The sequence below is a fragment of the Mustelus asterias genome, chromosome 25 (genome assembly GCF_964213995.1).
Source record: "Mustelus asterias chromosome 25, sMusAst1.hap1.1, whole genome shotgun sequence".
NCBI lineage: Eukaryota > Metazoa > Chordata > Chondrichthyes > Carcharhiniformes > Triakidae > Mustelus > Mustelus asterias.
Window position 1 is genome coordinate 12,184,778 of NC_135825.1, and position 23,125 is coordinate 12,207,902.

At 46.5% G+C, this 23,125-nt stretch overlaps 2 protein-coding genes across 2 annotated transcripts in view; one reads left to right on the plus strand and one right to left on the minus strand.

Annotated features, from left to right (window-relative positions):
- LOC144511684 (uncharacterized) overlaps positions 1–14,909 on the minus strand; it is a 124,767-nt gene extending 109,858 nt beyond the window's left edge. Inside the window, exons 1-4 of the mRNA XM_078241919.1 lie at positions 14,576–14,909; positions 11,154–11,474; positions 1,126–1,449; positions 148–456 (exon numbers count right to left, since the gene is read on the minus strand). Of these exons, the coding sequence (XP_078098045.1) occupies positions 148–456; positions 1,126–1,449; positions 11,154–11,474; positions 14,576–14,612 (991 nt within the window). The 5' untranslated portion in view covers positions 14,613–14,909. The remainder of the gene's footprint in view (positions 1–147; positions 457–1,125; positions 1,450–11,153; positions 11,475–14,575) is intronic.
- The window catches only part of LOC144511708 (titin-like), a 301,563-nt gene that overhangs the window by 164,878 nt on the left and 113,560 nt on the right, over positions 1–23,125 (plus strand). The window lies entirely within an intron of this gene.

A 23,125-nucleotide genomic window follows, 5' to 3' on the forward strand; every position in this document is an offset into this window, starting at 1 on the left:
TCATTGTTCTAACTGCCCTCTAGCTGCCAGACTCTGCACTGCTGCGGAGCCTCGGGATATCGGAGCTGTCAATGTCTCCTCCCAGGTAAAGCACCGATCAGACATTTCAGTCGAGAGTAATAAAGATAATCACGGAGAACAATGTACCGTCAGATATTTGTAGCTTTACAGGAAACATTGAAAGGAAGCCGGGCTTATCAATACCACAGCTGTACCATCCTGCATCTCCTGAATGAAGATCCTCCATAGTAACAACAAATAATGCTTGTGTCTTGTGATCTGTGATCGACATTCTCCCTCGCCGTCCATCTGGATCGTCTGATTTTACCAAAACAGAGCACTGACGACTCCAAGTTTTCACATGTGACTGAGACAATTTGTCATAGTGACAATCTATAGTGATCGATCTTCCCAAAACTCCTGTTACATTATTTTTTGCCCACAATGCACTTGCAGCTGAAAAGACAACAGGTCAAAAATTGAACTGAAAATAATTGCTTCATACAACCAGATATATTTCAATAGGATTTACCACTGTGTTCAGAGAAATCTCTCCAATACACCTTCTAATGTAATTGGATACTTCCTTGTTTGATATCGTTGGGCACATTGAATATGTGCTTCCGGCGGATTGATAATTAGACAACCATATTGAGATTGTATCCCAAGCCCTTTATAAAGCAAGACCCTGAGTGGTTCCATTAATCTTTTAGTCCTGGTTGGGACCTGTTGTGTTCACCACAGGTGTGTGGGAATTCTTTATTTTCATTTTGTACAATAGAAGCACGGTTCCTTCACAGCCGGCTCCTCGAGTTATTATATTCTCAAACAGCAATTCTCAGACAGCAGATTGTCTGCTCATGATCACGTTGCTCTTAGAGGGAGCTTATTGCTCACAAATTGGTGCTGAGCTTCCTACATCACAACAATGGCTCTGAATCAGTTCCAGCATTGACCAGAACGGACTTTAAAACTGTCCTGAAGATGTGAAAAGTGCAAAATAAATGCAATTCTATTTTTATTCCAATTGCTTCGAGCAACTGATAGAACATAAACCATGAGCAATTCAGACTGATGTTAATTTAAAAATTTGTTGTACTTTTTGAAGCGAAAAGAGATATTTACCAATGTTGCTGATTTGTGTTAAATAACTGCAGTCATTCTCTGAAATGTGGATCACTGACACTGTAACCATTTCACTGGATTTTTTTCCCTGGTTATTTGAGGCTGTGCAGTAATATTGATGACGTCGCTGTTTGAAGGATTGACAATGTAGATCCAGATTATTGGTGTCAGAGATCTTTGAATCTTCAGACGGGGTCTTTTCATACCATGTGTACTGAATGGGAAGTGATCCCTGGACAGACTCACAGGAGACGGACACTGAGCCCCCAGAACATGAGGCATTTGGTGGTGATAAAAATCTAAGTTCAGGAACAGACACGGGTTCTGTGGGAAAGAAACAAACATTCAGAAACTGACTGAGCATCTAAAAATCAAACACTCTGTGAATTTCAGCTCATCAACCTCTCATTCAGGGTCAGTCATGTTGCAATCTCACCAACACATCCAGCTCTCCATTTCTCTCCATCCTCCAAGCAGCCTGAACTACAATGTCTGCTATTATATCAGAACATCGCAGCTCTCCAGATCAAACCATGAACCAGGACCGAAAGATTTAAATTTAATGGTGAGTGGATTAGATGAGATTTGGGGCAATGGGTTATTTCACTCGGGGGATGTTGAGGGTCTGGAACTCACTGCCTGGAAGAGTGGTCGAGGGTGGGAGAGGCGGATAACCTGATCACATTAAACAAAATGGATTAAACTTGAGATGCTGTAACCTACAGAGCTCTGGATCAAGAACTAGATGGTGGGATTAGATTGGATTGCTTGTTCAGTCAACCCAGTGTGGCACAGTGGCACAGTGATTAGCACTGCAGCCACATAGCACCAGGGACCCGGGTTCAATTCTAGCATTGGCTGTGTGGTCAGTGTGGAGTTTGCACGTTTTCCCCGTGTCTGCGTGGTTTTCCTCTGGGTGCTTCAGTTTCCTCCCACAACCAAAGATATGCAGATACCCATGGGGAGGTGATGGCCCAGTGGTGTTATCGCTAGCCTATAAATCCATAATCTCATCTAATGTTCTGGGGACCAGGGTTCGAATCCCGCCATGGCAGCAGTTGGAATTTGATTTCAATAAAGAAAATCTGGAATTAAGAATCTACTGATCACCATGAAACCATTGTCAGTTATTGGAAAACCCATCTGGTTCACTCATGTCCGTTAAAGAAGGAAATCTACCATCCTTTCCTGGTCTGGCCTACATGTGATGCCAGAGCCAAAGCAATGTGGTTAATTCTTGACTGTCCTCTGAAATGGCCTCGCAAACCTCTCAGGATGGGCAATAAATGCCACCCAGCCAGCGATGCCCATGTCCACAAATGAATAAAACAAATACTGGCACCTCCCACCAGGCACCAGGCAGTGCCAATGTGGGTGGTGCTGGCGGGGGAGTTGGCATTCTGGGGGGTGGGGCCTATTGGGGGCTCAATGTGTTGGGGGGTTTTCAGTGACACTGTGCACTGGGATCAGTGTGAGAAGGAGAGAGGAGGGGGACCAGGGCTGGCTATCTGGGTGGGGGGAGATCGGGGCTGGCCCAGGAGAGCTCTGGTAGGCCAGTGATTGGATGGTTGTGGGGGGTCGGGATGGCCAGCGATCGGGAGGCTAGCGGTGAGGGGGCCACTGTGCATGCGCCACTCTCCGCAGTGACAGATCGGTGTGTGTGCAGTGGCTCACTCAGCACTATACTGCCAGCCTCTCTAGTGGGATTTGGACCCGCTCACCACATTTCAGAGTGAATCAATCTGTGTTGGAGAATCGTTCTGGTCCGTCCCTTATGTTGTCAAATGAGCCTCTTCAGACACTGGAGTTGCAACACATCAAGGAAGCTGATCAGGAAACGTGTACTCGCTGTGTTGTGGGATAGCCCGTCAGTGAGTTGCTTGTCTCTGTTCATTCCTTTGTCTTGTGGAGCTCAGGGTCTGTGTGGAGGAGGCAGTTGCTGCTATTGGTGCTATTGGTCACCTGGGTCCTCATCTGAGGCCCAAAATAAAACAGCCTGAGAACCACCCATGCTGATCTGATAGATACAATCACCAAAATGTAACCCAGAAATACACATTACCATCTCTGTTGTGAAAGTCTGTAAATACTGATATTAAAACCTTTCACACAATCAGGCTAGAAATAAGCAGTGAGGTTCCAATGCTCCTTGGTATCTTTCCCAGTCACTTCTTCAGCCTCCCCCATTGCCTCTGTCTTCTGCCCTTGCTCAGTAACCCGAGCAGCCATTGTTAGATTCCACTAATTGCACTCACTGAGCGATTAATAGACTGAAATTGATAACCCGTCTCTCACTGGGGGGATTTGATCACACACGGATTGACACATTTAATGTTTCTGATGCGTGACAATTAAGCACGTGGAACCAAGGCTTCGATATTGAAGGCTTTTATTGTGTAACAATGGAACTACTAACACGAATACACCAGTTCAGACTGAAGGGGTCCTGCCGGAGCAGGGGGTCTTATACCTCGCCACCGGAGGCGGGACCCCACTGGAATGTGCCATGATAACTCTTATAACAGGTAAACACCCTAACCCAACAACATTGTACAACCCCCACAGTAACAACACCCTAGCCCAACAGTAACATAATAACAACCCCCAGTGGTGAACCAACGATGGTTCACCACATTCACCCCTCCTTTAAGAACAAAAGGTGGCGGGGTGCAAGAAAAAACAGGTCATATAAACAGAATTCACAAGTCCAGACGGTCTGGAGGACCGCACCGACGCTGTGATCTCCTCAACACCGGTTGCGAAACCGGAGCAGGTGCTTGCGGTGGCGTTCTTTCCAAAACAACGTCTGGCTGTCCCCTCAAGGACTCCAGGGCCGGTTGGCCCTGGTGAGGCGATGGTGCAGGGGATCCTGGAACCTTTGGTGGTGGTGGTGGTGGTGATGATGGTCGCGCCGATCTCCCGAGTCTCAGGCAAGCTGTACATGGGAGTAAAAGTGTTATGCACTGGTCCCGGTGCTGACCGCGCCACGTCTCGGGAAGCAATGAGGAGTAGTGGATTCGTGACTGGGGGAATAGGAGCGACAGGAGTTGCTACGTCCCCTGCGGGCGCCAGGTCTCTAATGGAGACAGTGTCCTCTCGCCCGTCAGGATATGCCACATAGGCATACTGAGGGTTGGCGTGGAGGAGTTGGACCGGTTCGACCAAGGGGTCGGACCTGCGAGCCCTCACATGTCGCCGCAGAAGGACGGGTCCTGGGTACGTCAACCAGGCTGGCAATGAGGTTCCCGAGGACGACTTCCGAGGGAATGAGAACATCCTCTCGTGGGGAGTAGCATTGGTTGCCGTACACAGGAGGGAGCGGATAGAATGGAGTGCCTTTGGAAGGACCTCCTGCCAACGGGAGACTGGAAGGCCCCTGGATTTCAGTGCCAGTAGGACAGCCTTCCAGACTGTAGCATTCTCCCTTTCCACCTGTCCGTTACCCCTAGGGTTGTAGCTCGTGGTTCTACTAGAGGCAATCCCGAATGAGAGCAGGAATTGCCTCAAGTCGTTGCTCATGAACGACGAGCCCCTGTCGCTATGAATGTAGCAGGGGTACCCGAACAGGGTAAAAAGCTCACTGAATGCCTTGATGACGGTGGCAGTCGACGTGTCCGCACAGGGGACAACAAACGGAAACCGGGAATACTCGTCTATTATGTTGAGGAAATAGACATTCCGGTCCGTTGAGGGAAGGGGGCCCTTAAAATCCACACTCAGCCTCTCAAAAGGGCGAGTGGCCTTGACCAATTGTGCCCGGTCTGGTCGATAAAAGTGTGGTTTGCATTCTGCGCAAATCCGACAGCTTCTCGTCACTGACCTGACATCCTCCACCGAGTAGGGCAGGTTGCGGGCTTTGACGAAGTGGTAGAGTCTGGTGACTCCAGGATGACACAGATCATTGTGGAGAGCCTTCAAGCGGTCCTCCTGCATGATGGCGCATGTTCCGCGCGAGAGGGCATCCGAGGACTCATTGAGCTTCCCTGGACGATACATAATATCGTAATTATAGGTGGAGAGCTCAATTCTCCACCGCAAGATCTTATCGTTCTTGATCTTGCCCCTCTGCGTGTTGCTGAACATAAACGCCACGGATCGTTGATCCGTGATCAGGGTGAACCGCTTCCCTGCCAGGTAATGGCGCCAGTGTCTGACTGCCTCCACAATGGCCTGAGCCTCCTTCTCCACCGCTGAGTGCCGAATTTCGGGGCCTTGAAGGGTGCGGGAAAAGAACGCGACGGGCCTGCCTGCCTGGTTTAGTGTGGCGGCTAGGGCGAAATCAGATGCATCACTCTCCACCTGGAAAGGGATGGATTCATCCACTGCGTGCATCGTGGCTTTCGAGATGTCGCTTTTCAAAGCCTTGAAGGCCAATTGGGCCTCCGGCGTAAGTGGGAAGGTCGTGGACTTAATGAGCGGACGAGCTTTGTCCGCGTAGTTGGGGACCCACTGTGCATAATACGAAAAGAACCCGAGGCATCTCCTCAGTGCTTTCGTGCTAGCGGGCAAGGGAAGTTCAGTAAGTGGGCGCATACGGTCTGGATCAGGGCCAATGACCCCGTTTTCCACCACGTATCCGAGGATGGCTAACCTACGCGTACGGAATACGCACTTCTCCCTGTTATAGGTCAGATTCAGGCGAGATGCAGTGCGCAGAAAGTGTTGGAGATTCGTGTCGTGGTCCTGCTGGTCATGGCCGCAGATGGTGACGTTATCCAGGTACGGGAAGGTAGCCCGCAACCCGTTCTGGTCCACCATTCGGTCCATAGCACGCTGGAAGACCGAGACCCCATTGGTGACACCAAATGGAACCCTGAGGAATTGGTATAGACGACCATCCGCCTCAAAAGCCGTATATTGTCGGTCCTCTGGGCGGATGGGGAGTTGATGGTAGGCGGACTTAAGGTCTATGGTAGAAAACACTCGGTACTGCGCAATCTGATTGACCATATCAGAAATGCGCGGGAGAGGATACGCATCCAGCTGCGTATAACGATTAATGGTCTGACTATAGTCGATGACCATCCGAGGTTTGTTCCCGCTTTTGACTACCACGACCTGCGCTCTCCACGGACTAGCACTGGCCTGTATGATCCCTTCCTTGAGGAGCCGCTGAACCTCAGATCTAATAAAGATCCGGTCCTCAGCGCTGTAACGCCTACTTTTAGTAGCGATGGGCTTGCAGCCAGGTACCAGATTTTTAAAAAGGGATGGTGTAGTGATTTTCAGGGTGGATAGATTGCATGCAGGGCGCTTTGGGCAATTTGGAGGCTGCGGCTGATTCCCTACTGCCAGTGAAGGGAGTGGCCCACCGTACTGTAGGATCACACTCTTCATGTGGACCATAAAGTTTAGTCCGAGGAGAATTGGCGCGCAAAGGTGAGGTAACACAAGGAGCCTGTATTGCTCGTAAATTGTGCCCTGTACCTCAAGAGTTACCATACATCGTCCTTGGATCGGTACAGACCGGGACCGTGATGCCATGGAAATTTTCTGCTTGGCAGGGAGAACCCGGAGTCCACACCTTTTAGCAGTTTCAGGGTGTATGAAACTTTCGGTGCTCCCACTGTCAAACAGACAATTCACAGTTCGACCACTAACCTTTATATCCATCATGGAATTTTCATGTCTGTAGTGCCTGGTCTGGTCCAGGGAGATCGACGCCACCGTTGGCCCCTGGGCGTCACTGCATGCTGCCGATGTGGATGCTGAGGACCCCTGCTGGTCGCTCCTAGTCGTCGTGGACCATGATGGCCGCCCCCATGAATCGCACATGGGCGAGGGCGCCAAGTGCAGCGACTCCTGGTGGTCTTCCTCCTCCTCCGTCAGCCACGATGGCGCCATCCTGGGATCGCACGTGGTCGGACCTCGTGGGTACTGCGACGCTGAAGGAGATTGTCTCCGTTCTGGAGGGTTACAAGCTGCACTGCCGTTTTTAGGCTTGGACCTGCAGACTTTGCCGTAGTGGCCTTTTTTACCGCACTGGCTGCAGATTGCCGTTCTTGCCGGACACTGTTGCCGTGGATGCTTGGCCCCACCACAAAAATAGCATCGCTGGCCACCTGGAGCTGCCGCCGTCGTCGGATCGATCTGGGAGCGCGGGTTAGCGGGGCGAGGAGGGAGCTGAGCTTGCTCCAGCCACGTTGACTGCACGTGGTCCTCGGGGTACAGCGCCAAGCTCTTCGACGCCGCTTCCAGCATCACGGCCATCTCCATTGCTTGGGTCAAGTCGAGTTTCCCCTTTTCCAGCAATTTAAGCCTGATGTACGAGGACCCTACCCCTGCTACGAACGCGTCTCGGGCGAGGTCGTACATATATTGTTCGGCTGATACGTCTTTACAATCGCAACCCCTGGCAAGCTGCAGGAGCTCATTGGCGTAGTCCTCCATGGTTTCGCCCGACTGCCAACGTCGTGTAGCGAGGAGGTAACGAGCATGTATCTCGTTGGGTGGCTTCGTGTATCTTTTTTTTAGGAGCTCGACGGCACCCGGGTAAGTGGGAGCTGCACGAATGGCGAGATAAATCATGTCGCTTACCCTTGCGTGGAGGACCTGGAGTTTATCACTGTCTGTAGTGATAGCTACTGAGGCTGCCAGGTAGTCCTCGAAACACTTCCACCAATGGTCGAATGTGTTAGCTGCACCGACCGCACGTGGGTCCAGTGTCAGACGATCCGCTTTTAAGATCTGTTCCATACTCTCTTTTTTTTTGTACAGCTGTGAGTTTTCTGTTACACAATAAAATTGATGCGCAACAATTAAGCACGTGGAACCAAGGCTTCGATATTGAAGGCTTTTATTGTGTAACAATGGAACTACTAACACGAATACACCAGTTCAGACTGAAGGGGTCCTGCCGGAGCAGGGGGTCTTATACCTCGCCACCGGAGGCGGGACCCCACTGGAATGTGCCATGATAACTCTTATAACAGGTAAACACCCTAACCCAACAACATTGTACAACCCCCACAGTAACAACACCCTAGCCCAACAGTAACATAATAACAACCCTCAGTGGTGAACCAACGATGGTTCACCACAGTTTCCATGGAGATTTTTATGATCATTTGGAACATTTGGAATATTGTGTCCAATTCTGGTCACCACACAACCAGAAGGATGTGGAGGCTTTGGAGAGAGTGCAGAAAAGGTTGACCAGGATGTTGCCTGGTATGGAGGGTATTACCTATGAGGAGAGTTTGAATGAGCTGGGATTGTTCTCCCTGGAAAGACAGAGGCTGAGGGGCAACCTGAGAGAAGTTTATAAAATTATGAGAGGTGTGGATAGAGTGAACAGTTGGAAGCTTTTTCCCAGGCAGAAATGACAATTAGAAGGACGCACAAGTTCAAGATAACGGGGGAAAGATTCAGTGGAGATGTGCGGGAGAACTTTTTTACACAGAGGGTGGTGGGCGCCTGGAATGCACTGCCAAGTGAGGTGGTTGAGGCACTTATATTAGCTATATTTAAGGTTTTATCTTGGTAGACGTATGAACAAACAGGGAATAGAGGAATATAAGCATTGGTAAACGTGATCAGCGCAGGAAGGGCCTGTTCCTGTTCTGTACTGTTCTTTGTTCTTTGTTCTTTGATCCCTTTAAGGGGCTTTCACCATATTGGATTATTTAATTGTTTAATTTGCCGATTTGTTAACTTTTAATCTGTCAGCTTCACCCTGAATTTTCATAAGACCATAAGACCATAAGACATAGGAGCGGAAGTAAGGCCATTCGGCCCATCGAGTCCACTCCACCATTCAATCATGGTTGATTTCAACTCCATTTACCCGCTCTCTCCCCATAGCCCTTAATTCCTCGAGAAATCAAGAATTTATCAATTTCTGTCTTGAAGACGCTCAACGTCTCGGCCTCCACAGCCCTCTGTGGCAATGAATTCCACAGACCCACCACTCTCTGGCTGAAGAAATTTCTCCTCATCTCTGTTCTAAAGTGACTCCCTTTTATTCTAAGGCTGTGCCCCCGCGTCCTAGTCTCCCCTGTTAATGGAAACAACTTCCCTACGTCCATCCTATCTAAGCCGTTCATTATCTTGTAAGTTTCTATCAGATCTCCCCTCAACCTCCTAAACTCCAATGAATATAATCCCACGATCCTCAGACGTTCATCGTATGTCAGGCCTACCATTCCTGGGATCATCCGTGTGAATCTCCGCTGGACCCGCTCCAGTGCCAGTATGTCCTTCCTGAGGTGTGGGGCCCAAAATTGCTCACAGTACTCCAAATGGGGCCTAACCAGTGCTTTATAAAGCCTCAGAAGTACATCCCTGCTTTTGTATTCCAAGCCTCTTGAGATAAATGACAACATTACATTTGCTTTCTTAATTACGGACTCAACCTGCAAGTTTACCTTTAGAGAATCCTGGACTAGGACTCCCAAGTCCCTTTGCACTTTAGCATTATGAATTTTGTCACCGTTTAGAAAATAGTCCATGCCTCTATTCTTTTTTCCAAAGTGTACAACCTCGCACTTGCCCACGTTGAATTTCATCAGCCACTTCTTGGACCACTCTCCTAAACTGTCTAAATCTTTCTGCAGCCTCCCCACCTCCTCAATACTACCTGCCCCTCCACCTATCTTTGTATCATCGGCAAACTTGGCCAGAATGCTCCCAGTCCCGTCATCTAGATCGTTAATATATAAAGAGAACAGCTGTGGCCCCAACACTGAACCCTGCGGGACACCACTTGTCACCGGTTGCCATTCTGAGAAAGAACCTTTTATCCCAACTCTCTGCCTTCTGTCTGACAGCCAATCGTCAATCCATGTTAGTACCTTGCCTCGAATACCATGGGCCCTTATTTTACTCAGCAGTCTCCCGTGAGGCACCTTGTCAAAGGCCTTTTGGAAGTCAAGATAGATAACATCCATTGGCTCTCCTTGGTCTAACCTATTTGTTATCTCTTCAAAGAACTCTAACAGGTTTGTCAGGCACGACCTCCCCTTACTAAATCCATGCTGACTTGTCTTAATCCGACCCTGCACTTCCAAGAATTTAGAAATCTCATCCTTAACGATGGATTCTAGAATTTTGCCAACAACTGAGGTTAGGCTAATTGGCCTATAATTTTCCATCTTTTTTCTTGTTCCCTTCTTGAACAGTGGGGTTACAACAGCGATTTTCCAATCCTCTGGGACTTTCCCTGACTCCAGTGACTTTTGAAAGATCATAACTAACGCCTCCACTATTTCTTCAGCTATCTCCTTTAGAACTCTAGGATGTAGCCCATCTGGGCCCGGAGATTTATCAATTTTCAGACCTTTTAGTTTCTCTAGCACTTTCTCCTTTGTGATGGCAACCATATTCAACTCTGCCCCCTGACTTTCCTGAATTGTTGGGATATTACTCATGTCTTCTACTGTGAAGACTGACGCAAAGTACTTATTAAGTTCCTCAGCTATTTCCTTGTCTCCCATCACTAGATTACCAGCGTCATTTTGGAGCGGCCCAATGTCTACTTTTTGCTTTATTTGAAAGAAGCACAAACTGACACATTGCGGATACATCTGGATGTTGGGAGTTTGACTGGCTTCCCAACATATTGTCAATTTCTGTGTATTTAACCCCCTCTGTGCTCCCCCACCCACCCCCACAGCCCCACCATTCAGCGCTAAACCAACAAGGTACAATTACTACCAACTGGCTGCTCACTTCACTTTGTTAATGTCTGACGATTGGATTGATCTGGACTGTAAAAATCTGACAGTGTGATATTTAAGACATTTCAGAGACAGGAAAATATTCTGAGCATCGCGGGTAATGTCTTTCACAATATCCTGCAGTTAAAGGAATTGTTTGTCTGATTATGTTTGAAGTTCTTGATCAGAATGTTGGACAGGCCACGAATTGAGTTTGTGTCACAAGAGTCGGATTTCCAGATCTCTGCCCTCTAGCTGCCAGACTCTGCATTGCTGCAGAGCCTCGGGATATCGGAGCTGTCAATGTTTCCTTGTGGATAAAACATGGATCAGACATTTCAGTAATAAAGAAAATCATTCAGAATAATGTACCGTAAGATATTTGCAGCTCCACGGTTACCTTTGGATCTAAGTCAGGTATATCAATTCCACAGCGATACCATCCTGCATCTCCTGAGCGAAGATCCTCCATCGTAACAGCAAATATTCCTTGTGCCTTGTTATCTGTGATCGACATTCTCCCTCGCCGTCCATCTGGATCATCCGTTCTCACTAAATATGAGCACTGTTCAGTCCAACCCTGACACCAATATTTCACGTTTTGTTTGTATTTCCCTTTATAATTGCAATTTATTGTGATCGATCTTCCCACAATTCCTGTGACTTTCTTTTCTGCCCACAATGCACCTGAAACTGAGGAGACAACATTTCAGCAATTGACCAAGTAAATAACTGCTTCATACAGAGAGAAACATTTTAATAAGATTTACCACTGTGTACAGAGGAAACTCTCCAATACCTGTATTCATCATTCTCTTTCTAGTTTGTGATCAATGAAAACATGAATATAGAGCCGTGCTGTCAGTGCCAAAGTACTTCACTGACAATGATTTCTTGTGAATGTACAGTGGCCATTGTTATTGTGTCACCTTGTCACTCAAGCTTTGCACTGGCGCCTCTGAATGGGTGGATTGCAGGGTCAGGTCCCACTCCAGAGACTGGAGTATAAAATCTACATTAACATTCCAGTGTAATACTGAGGGACAAGATGGCTCAGATTTTCCTCCCTCAGTCATGTTCAAAGAGCTCGGTGATGCCATTCAGGTGAAAGGTTCATCTGACACCCAGGTCTGGAGGTTCCCTGTCATGGAGAAAATCCCGGGAATGGCTGGAATTTCAAAGTCCTAAGAGTGGGAGCGGGACTGGAATCAGGCTGCATACACGATTCGTGGAGGCGAATTGTCATTAAATTCAACACCTGCCTTGATTTAAGTGAGATTTTGGATGAACAGGAGTGTGGAATCCGGTGTGTGCAGATTAGAATAGTTAAGAGAAGGTTTGAACTTGGTGGATTCTTATGGACAGCCAGGGTATGCCTTCTGGACAGGAAAGTTACTCTTTGGAAGAGGAAAGTTACTCTTTGGGAGGGGAAAATTACTCTTTGAGGGGGGAAAGTTCCTCTTTGTGGGGAGAAATTTATTCTTTGGGACAAACTCTGGTGAGTGGTCAGGGCCAGAGTGATTATCTGGTTGTTTCAATTATTCTATTTATTAACCATGGCGCTGGGGCACAGAAACAGGCCTTGTGTCCAGCTCACCTCCGGGCTGAGCAGCCTGTGGATTTGTTCCTGGGTCACCCGTCTCGATTCATTTTTTAATGCCTTTCCTGACTCAATGAACACGACCCAGGGATGAGATGAGGAGATTGTTTTCACTCAAGGTGTTGGGAATCTTTGGAATTCTCCACCGCAGAGAGCTTTAGATGTACAGTCTTGAAGGATATTAAACACAGAGATTTATACATTTTTGTGGTACTAACATAATCGAGGGATATGGGAATAGTGCGGGAAATAAGATTTGAGGTTGGAGATCAGTCAGGATGTTGTTGAATGATGGAGCAGGCTCAAAGGGACAAATGGCCATCTCCTGCTCTTATTTCTAATGTTCATCTTGAGGGGGAGAGGTGGCAGTATGAATCAAAAATTCCATTGCAGCCAGCATAATAGCATCAGTTTAATATGGGGCTGGTGTGAAAATTTAGATTTACTTTAAAAAGAAAATGATTACATCTTTGAAGGTCAAAGTAGACCAACCATGTACAAGTGATTGGATGGTACCATGGTGAGCCCGGCTGCCTCACAGGGCCAGTGACTTGGGTTCAATTCTGGCCTCAGGTGACTGTGTGGAGCTTGCATATTCTCCCATGTCTGCGTGGGATATCGCAGGGTGCTCCAGTTTCTACCTACAGTCCAAATATGTGCAGGTTAAGTTGATTGGCCATGCTAAATTGTCCCTTAATGTCCAAAGATGTATAGGTTAGGAAGTTAGTGAGGGAAATATGTGGTGTTACGGGGATAGGGCCTGGGTAACATGCTTAGCCGGAGAGTTGTTGCAGATGTGATGGGCCGAATGGCCTCCTTTTGTACTGTTGAGATTCTTTGAAGCAGATTTACCAACAGAGCTTCATAAAACAATATTTCATTCGTAATAATTTAAATAATACAAACAAAAGAAGGAAAATGGTCTGTTGGCCTTCATAGCGGGAGGATTTGAGTACAGGGATAGGGATGTTTTGCTGCAATTGTACAGGGCATTGGTATGGCCTCACCTGGAGTATTGTGTGCAGTTTTGGTGTCCTTATCTGAGGAAGGATGTCCTTGCTATAGAGTAAGTACAGTGAAAGTTGACCAGGCTGATTCCTGGGATGACAGGTCTGCTTTATGAAGAGGGACTAAGTCAGTTAGGATTATATTCACTGGTGTTTAGAAGAGTGAGGCGGGATCTCATAGAAATTTATAAAATTTGAACAGGGTTACAGAGGGTAGATTCAGAAAGAATGCCCTCAATGGTGAGGGAGTCCAGAACTAGGGGGTCATAGTTTGAGGATAAGGGGCAAACCATAAAGAACTGAGATGAGGAGAAATTTTTTCACCCAGAGGGTGGTGAATGTGTGGAATTCACTCCCACAGAATGTAGTTGAGGCCAAAACGTTGTCTGATTTCAAGAAAAAATTAGATATAGCTCTTGGGGATAAAGGGATCAAGGAATATGGGAAGAAGGGGATCAGGGTATTGAATTGGATGATCAGCCATGATCAAAATGAATGGCGGAGCAGGCTCGAAGGGCCGAATGGCCTACTCCTGCTTCTAGTTTCTATTTTTCTATGTTTCTAATTGCAAGCTTGAGGAATATTTTCCTGGAGCCTTTGTTGCCTCTGCAGTCTTCAGAGTCAATTCAATGAGCAATAATCTGCAATGGATCACAGGCATCTCTCAACGTGAGGGAGGGACAATTGGTTACATTTAGTGTGGGGGGCAGGAATGGGGAAAGGTGAGGAGGCAGATTTCCATAAACTACCACAGCCGCTCTGAGGATTGAACCCCTGCCATTGGAATCATTCCGCATTGCACTCCAAACAACTGAGCCAATCAAACCCTCCAGTCTCCAGGATATATTGAGCATGAAACTACATTAACAAGTTAACTTTTACTGGACTGAAATGTGTGGCTTCTGCATTTTAATTATATTAATCATGTAGCTTTTTAACAAAAATAAATAGGTTAATTTATATTCACAATCAATAATGCCGTTTATTATTTGCTGGGTAAATATTTCTGTGGTACAATACTATCAACAAAATAGCTACAAATATCACACAAATTCATTAATTTATTTTTGCTGAGTTTTTGTAGCTTTACATGTCTCCAAGTATTTAAATATCTCTGCGGGATAAACCATGCACGAGACTTAATCTAACACTCATCATCTCGGGATCCAGCTTTGTCCCTTACTCACCAGGCAGAGAAAAGATGACAAGAATCAGAATCCACATTGTTATCTTGGCAATGTTTCGATCAGTATTTATCGTCTGTCACCCAGCTCTTTGTTGAGATGTTGAAAGGCGGATCCAATAAACTCTGATACGGAAACGAAATAAGATTGAAGAAAGCAGCAAGCCAGGCCTCAGGAAATTCCACCCTTCAGAAAGCTCCAGAACGGAGGTCCCAGCTGGCCACTGCTATCACTGGTTGTGCCAGCTCTAAAGATCCCTTTTAGCTGCTGATCTCCTTGTTCCAGCAGGCACAGCTCTATATCTGCACCTTTGGTGACCTTTGGACGGTTACTGTCTGGCTTTGACAGTGTCACTCAGTGTGGTTGTTGACATCATGGGAAATATGATTCACCCTGACACTTCCTGCACTATTGCTGAAAACAGAAAGGCCCAGAATTTGCTGAAAATACCACAGTGTGTAAACTGGCCAATGAACTGAGACAATGAAGAGATGTCAAACGAAATAAACAGGCCACAGAATGTTCAGTCTCGTAACATCATCCTCCCTGGCCCAGAATGTGAACAATTATAAACTCTGGAGTTTCCCTTTCTCCTGGATTGAATTAATGACCTGGATTTTCCAATGAGAGGAACGGCGAAGGTTAACAAACATTCACTGTTATTATGGAGTAAATGAGGTGGTAAATATCATGGCTGATATTTTTCTCATCCCCATTCTCCTGCCTTTTCCCCATAACCCCTGACCCCCTTATTAATCCAGAACCGATCTATCTCTGTCTTAGCACAGCCAATCCACCTAACCTACACATCTTTGGACACTAAGGGACAATTTAGCAACTCCCCTCCCCCCCCCCTTGCCCCCAGTCCCCCCCCCCCCTTTGCCCCCAAGTCCCACCCCCTTTGCCCCCAGTCCCCACCCCTTGCCCCCAGTCCTCCCCCTTTGCCCCCAGTCCCCCCCTTTGCCCCCAGTCCCCCCCCCCCCACTTTGCCCCCAGTTCAGAGAGGATGGTGGGTGCAATTGATAGGGGGAGGAGGGTCATGAATCAGGAATGGTCCCTCCCACTTGTGAAAATTGAGGATTTGGGACTGAGTTTGACTATTGTTCAGTGAGCCAACTCCGGCACAATGAGCTGAATCAATTCCTTCTGTTCTGTAGTTTCTAGAGGGCGGGGGGTGATTCTCGTGATCTGCAACTTTTCCGGCCGGTCAGGCTGGGTGCTACGCGTCCTCGGCCTTTTTCTGGGATTTGCGCATGCGCCGGGAATACATGCGCTTCTCCCAGAGACGGAGAATAGTCGGAGTCCAGACCACGCTGGAAATCGGCGGGAAGACGGGTAAGTGATTTGCAATTATCGGGAACTTGCCGGGCCCGATTGAATCTCCCACCCCACCAGGAGCACTTCATTCCGGCGGGGTTTAGAGAAGATCCCCACATTCGGGGAACTAGCGGGAGACCCCGCCGGAATGAAGGGCGCAACATCGGAGCCCCGCAGCGGGTCAGGTGCGGGGGTCAGGTGCCGCCCTGGGCATGGACACCCTGGCAGTGCCAGCCTGTGCCCCCGGCACTGCACAAGGTGCCAATTGTCCATGCCCAGAGAGTGCCTTGGCGCTGCCACTGGGCATCGGGCAATGACAAGGGGGCAAGGCCCATTGTGGGTGGAGCCGAGGGGTAATCAGTGGGGGGAGTGTCCCGCTGCCACTCTGCATGGTGATCGGTCTGGGCTGGGTGGAAGCCAGCGATCAGGGCAGGCTGTGGCGTGGGGTGGGGGGGTTCTGCTGGGGTGAGGGTGAGGGTGGTGGTGGGATCGCCACCAATGGGTGGGTGTGCTGGTCATCGGGACGCTCTGGGGCGGGGGATGGGTCAGAGCTGGCCCAGGAATTGTCTTGAGGGCCGCGATCAAGGTGTGTGGGGGGCCTGAGGGACAGCACTGTGGGGGTCCCGGGCTGGCCAGCAAACGGGGAGACTGACAGATCGGGGCCACTGCACATGCTCAGAGTTCCGGAGCTGTCAGACTCCGGCGTGAATAGGCCCCGCCCCCTGGGTGTTTAATAAGATTCCCGATTGTGACCTCAGCATTGCACAGAGTGCGGAGATTCGAGTGAGAAACTGCACTGAAAAAACAGTCGTGATCCAGAACAGTTTTCCCACAAATTCAGCACTTTTGGGAGAATCGCCCCCATAGGTTTGTAATATTCACTCCCTGATGCCTCTCTCTCTGGGGTAACTTGTCCGCACCATGGTGGAGCTGATATGATCCCTGGTCATTCCTTCTTCAACCTGAATCATCTGATGTTCAATAAATGTAGCAACACCCGTGCTGTTTGCCTGTGATAAATTCTGTGTCAATGCTGATGGATGATAGGAGCTGAGCTGCCCAAATGTCAAAGGAAAATGTGAAACAGCTGCCAGAACCATTTTGCAATTTATATATTATGAGGAAATATTCTGAAATCAGGAAGTCACTTGTCAGACCAATTATAATTATTATATATTAATGTTAAACACTTATTAAAATAAAGAGAAAATTATGCTGTTAACAATATTTTTAAACCTTTCTGAACTGATCTTGGCTTAAATAATTCAGAGTAATGGATGATATTGGAATAGTGTAGATTAGAGGGGCTTTAGATTGGTTCCACTGGTCGGCGCAACATCGAGGGCCGAAGGGCCTGTACTGCGCTGTAATGTTCTATGTTCTATATATGATCTTCTCACTGCTGCAAACACAGCTCTGCATTTGGTATCTGACACCTATTGTACATTCACAGGGTTTCTGTCTCACACCACCCTGAGGATAGCAACACATTTTTCTTGCAGATTCAAACCATGAACATTGCAAGTTGCAGCAAACATGAAGCCACATTTATTTCCAATGTCAATCTCTCTCTTTGCCTTTCTCATCAACCGTTAAAGAATTTGAGGAGTTAATGGAATATTGCTGTAAATTGGTGCTTATTTAGGATGGAGCCGTCACTCACAGAATTCTATACTCAATAAAAAATGATCAAACATTGGAATCATTTGGAAAATTCAGAACTCTGATTACAATCTGTTACACGTGGGTAAGAACTTCACTCTGAGTAAATCTAAAGTTAGGTCTCTCACTGACCACAGCCTTGGGTGGAGAAACATGTTTATTTTTTATTATTAACTCATTCGTGGAATCAGCAACAACAGCAATAACTTTCTCTTTATAAAGTACCTTTCACTCAGCAAAACCTCCTCCGACATTTTACAGGAATGTCATCAGACAAGTGTTGCTGCTGAGGCAAAGATTAGAGGGGGGGAGGGGGGGCGATTCTCCCATTCCGACCCGTGAAGTTTTGGGCGCGTCGGGTTGGGAGATGTGCGTGTCGGCCATTTCGCGGGATCCCCGCGAGCGTTTACGACCCGCGGGCATCTCCCAACCGGAAAAAAAATGGCACCGTTGGGACCGCGCTGAAAACCGGCCTACCACTAATTTGCATCACTTACCATGCTTTCGCATGCTATTATTGGGAGTTACTGGCTGCTTTTTACATCTCCTCCATTAGCTTTGAGAAAATGGGGGATCTTTCTTAAACCCCCCTGACTTAATGTAATTGTAACATTTAACAATTAATTAGCCATTAAACGGGCCACAGAATGTTCAGTCTCGTCACATCAGCCTCCCTGGCCCAGAATGTGAACAATTATACACTCTGGAGTTTCACTCTCTCCTGTATTGAATTATTGACCTGGATTTTCCAATGAGAGGAACGGCGAAGGTTAACAACCATTCACTGTTATTATGGAGTAAATGAGGCGGTAAAGAGGGTACGCATGTGCAATTAGAATCATAGAATCATAAAATCATAGAATCATGCAGCACAGAAAAGGTCCTTCAGCCAATCGAGTCCACATCGACACATTAGAAATATCTTAACCACCACCTAATGCCATCTGCCAGCACTTGGCCCCTCGCCATGAATTTTATGATGTGTCAAGTGCTCATCCAGGTAATTTTTAATGGATGTGAGGCAACCTGCCTCTACCACCCCCCCAGGCAACGCATTCCAGACCATCACCACCCTCTGGTTAAAAACGCTTTTCCTCACATCCCCCATAAACCTTCTGCCCCTCACCTTGAACCTGTGTCCCCTTGTGACTGACCCTTCAACGAAAGGGAACAGCTGCTCCATTTCCACTCTGTGCATGTCCCCTGTAGTCTTGTACACCTCGATCAGGTCGCCTCTCAATCTTCTCTGCTCCAACGAAAACAACCCAATCCTATCCAACCTCTCTTCATAACTTAAATTTTCCGTCCCAGGCAGCATCCTGGTAAATTTCCTCTGCACCCCCTCCAGTGGAATTACATCCTTCTGATAATGAGGTGACCAGAACTGCACAATGTAGTCCTGCTGTGGCCTCACTAAAGTTCTATACAACTCCAACTTGACTTCCCTGCTTTTGTAATCTATGCCTCGACTGACAAAGGCAAGTATCCCATTTATCTTTTTCACCACCCTACTAACATGCCCTTCAATCTTCAGAGATCTGTGGACAAACACGCCAAGGTCCCTTTGTTCTACAGAACTTCCTTGTGTCCTAAAATTCATTGAGTACCTTCTGTCAAATTAATCCTTCTAAAGTGTATCAACTCACACTTTAAGGGTTAAATTCTATCTGCCACTTATCTGGCCATTTGACCATTCTATCTGTATCTTCTTGTAGCCCAAGACACTCTGCCTCGCTGCTAACCACCCGTCCAATCTTTGTGTCAGCTGCAAACGTACTAATCCTACCCCCCCACAGAGTCATCTATGTCATTTATATAAGTCACAAATAATAGGGGCCCAACACAGATCCCTGCGGTACGCCACTGGACACTGGCTTCCAGTCACTAAAGCAGCCTTCTGTCATCACCCTCTGTCTCCAACATTTTGAATTCACTTTATTAAATTACCCTGTACCCAATGTGCATTTACTACTTTACAAGTCTCCCATGTGGGATCTTGCCATTCTGAAATGTACAAGTTGTGGCTCTAATTCCCCAGTTTCCCCAGAGGCTGTTCTATGCTGATACCTCACTGATAGAGGCAGCATGGAAACTGATGTAAAGGCATGGGCCTGAATTTTATATCCTCCAAGGTCCAAGCAGGAGCTGAATGGGGCGGACTCGCCAGTCAGTCAGTGCTAGCATCAGAGAGGATGGTGGATACAATTGACAGGGGGAGAAGGGTCATGAGGCAGGGATGGTCCCTTTCAATAGTGCAGTGCTCCATGGGCAGATGATGCCAACAATCCAGTCCTCCAACACTGGCATACAGACAGGGAAATCCCAGTTGTCTCACCATGTGACCTGTTCATTATTGGAGATTTTAAAATTTGTTCAGGAACTTAAAAAATTGTTTTATTGTTATTTAGTTTTCATGGGAAATGAGTATTGCTGGCGAAGACAGCATTCATTCCCCATCATTAATTTCCCTTGACAAGGTGGGGGTATGCCACTGTCTTGTACAGCAGGAAATGCAGCAACACCCGTGCTGTTTGCCTGTGACAAATTCTGTGTCAATGCTGATCTTCTCGCTGCTGCAAACACAGCTCTGCATTTGGTATCTGACACCTATTGTACATTCACAGGGTTTCTATCTCACACCACCCTGAGGACAGCAACACATTTTTCTTGCAGTTTCAAACCATGAACATTGCAAGTTGCAGCAAACATGAACCCACGTTTATTTCCAATGTCAATCTCTCTCTTTGCCTTTCTCATCAACCGTTAAAGAATTTGAGGAGTTAATGGAATATTGCTATAAATTGGTGCTTATTTCGGATGAATCCGTCACTCACAGAATTCTATACTCAATAAAAAATGATCAAACATTGGAACCATTTGGAAAATTCAGAACTCTGAGTACACGTGGGTACTCTGTTACACGTGGGTAAGAACTTCACTCTGAGTAAATCTGAAGTTAGAACTCTCACTGACCACAGCCTTGGATGGAGAAACATGTTTATTTTTTATTATTAACTCATTTGTAGAATCAACAACAACAGCAATAACTTGTTCTTTTTAAAGGGCCTTTCACTCATAGAATTTTGCAGTGCAGATGGAGGCCATTCGGTCCATCAAGCCGACACAATGCCACCCAGATCCTATCCCTATAACTCCACATATTTACCCTGCTAATCCCCTGACACAATGGGGCAATTTAACATGGGCAATGAATCTAACCTTCACATCTTTGCATTGTGGGATGAAACCGGAGCGCCTGGAGGAAATTCACACAGACCACGGGGAGGACATTGTGCAAACTCCACACTGCCAGTCACCCAAGTTCGGAATTGAACCTGGGCACCTGGCACTGTGAGGCAGCAGTGCTAACCACTGTGCCACCGTACTGCCCGGTAAAACCTCCTCAGGCATTTTATGACATCAGACAAGTGCTGTTGCTGAGGCAAAGATTAGATCAAAGAGACTGGTCAGTTTTAGGGAGAGGTTGCTGGAGTTTTGCATCTAGACAATTGGAAACATTACTGTTAGCGGTGTGGTGAAGAATTGGAAATACACGAGAAGCCACGGCTGGGGGAACATAAGATTCGCAGAAACATTTGTAAAGATAGGGACTGACGAGAACATGGAGAAATTTGAATAGGAGAATGAGAATTTAATATTGAGTTTATTTGATTTTGGGAACCACTCAATGAGCACATACACATGAGTGAAGGGCACCCGACAGGTGTCACAACAATATGTCATGTGAGATATGGAATAACACTCTTTAAATTTATCACCTGGACAGATATGCGCTGAAACTCATTAAAGGGGCTTTTGCCGAGCAAAGTCACGACATACAAACACACAAATTAGGAACAGGAGGAGGCCATTCAGCCCCTCATGCCTAATCTGTCATTCAATGATATCATGGCTGATCTGATTGTGACCTCAGCTTTATATCCCACTGACCCTGATAATCATTGACTTCCTTGTTAGTCTAGAATCTTCCAAGCCTCATCTGAAAAATATTTATTGACTCTGCCTCCACCACTCTCTGGGAAAGAGAGTTCCAATAATTCACAACCCTCTGAGAGAAAATAAATCTTCTCATCTCTGTCTTCAATGGGAGAAACCTTATATTTAAATGGTGTTGGTGAGTTGTAGCGTCTCTCAGCATCCACCCTGTCGTGTCCTCCATTAAGGGACCAGACCAGACACTCCAAGGTGTTTCATAAAGTTAGCCGAGACCCAAACTTTTAGATTTGATTTTGGAATTAGGGTGAGCATAAGGTGTTTTACTCCAGGTATGATTCAAGTGACCCACGAGGAAACTTTAGTCAAAACTAACTTTATTTAAGAAACAGTTAGAATAGAGCAAAAAAGAATTAGCATAACTTTTACCAAGTAAAATACTTAAACATGACAAAGTATAATTTTTACAAGCTAGCTATCGCTATTGTTCCAATTTAGCACATCCCCCAGTCAGACATAAATCCCATCTTGAGAAACAGTTCGCAAAGAAAGCAAATATGCTTCATGAACACTTGGTTTCCAGCCTTTTAATACCTCTCGACAAACATCAGGACAGCACTTTCTAGAGAAGGATATATTCCAAACAACAGAACTTCAGAGAAGTAAACCTAATCTGTGGCAACTCCCAGTCTTCAGACTTCAGAATTGGAAATGGATTCCTCACTCTGCAGCTTCCAAAACATCACCTTCTCAGTGAAAGAGACTTGCTTCCTGGCAAATTCCAGTCTCCAACTTCAGAGAGGGAAACTGAAAGGCACGACTCTCTAACAACTCAAAGCAGAATTTGACTTGATCTTTCTGTGTAAACCTAGCTCCACCTAGTGATACGACTGTACCTATCACTTAACCTAATCAAGCCCTACTCTGCAAAACCCCAGGGGCCCACTGAAAATCAAACAGAAAAACATTAGTCCAGATTAAAACAAACATCCTTGCAATTAGGAGCAATTATGCTGCTGCAGTAACAACACACTGCTGCTGGACAAAGCGGCATGGATAACAAAAAGAATCTGCGAAAACAGACCTGCATAAGAAACGTAACAATACATTCCTTAATTCACAATATTTTCGCATGAGCCAATCCTCTATCCATGCATGAATATTCCCTACAAAACCATCTTGCGTATTAACCTTTTGTATGGTACCTTATCAAATGCCTTTTGAAAATCCAAATATACAACATCGACTGGTTCTCCTCTATCTACTCTGATTGATACCTCTTCAAATAACTCTAGTAAATTTGCCATTCATGACTTTCCCTTCATGAACCCAATCTGACTCTGCCTGATCACATTATAACTTTCCAAAGGCCCTGATATTCTTTCCTTAATAATTGATTCTGACATTTATCCAACAACTAAATTTAAACTAATCCAGGGAATTTCCCATTCTGAGGTTATACAGGCACATTGTTCCATCCTGGGAAAGTGGAATATATCATTGGAGCGACTGGTATCCAGTGCATGGAAAAATCATGTTGCCAATTCCTTCCAGAATTTGTTCATCTTTAAATTGACAAAGATTAAGATAAGAATATGAAACAAGAAATGTAGACATTTA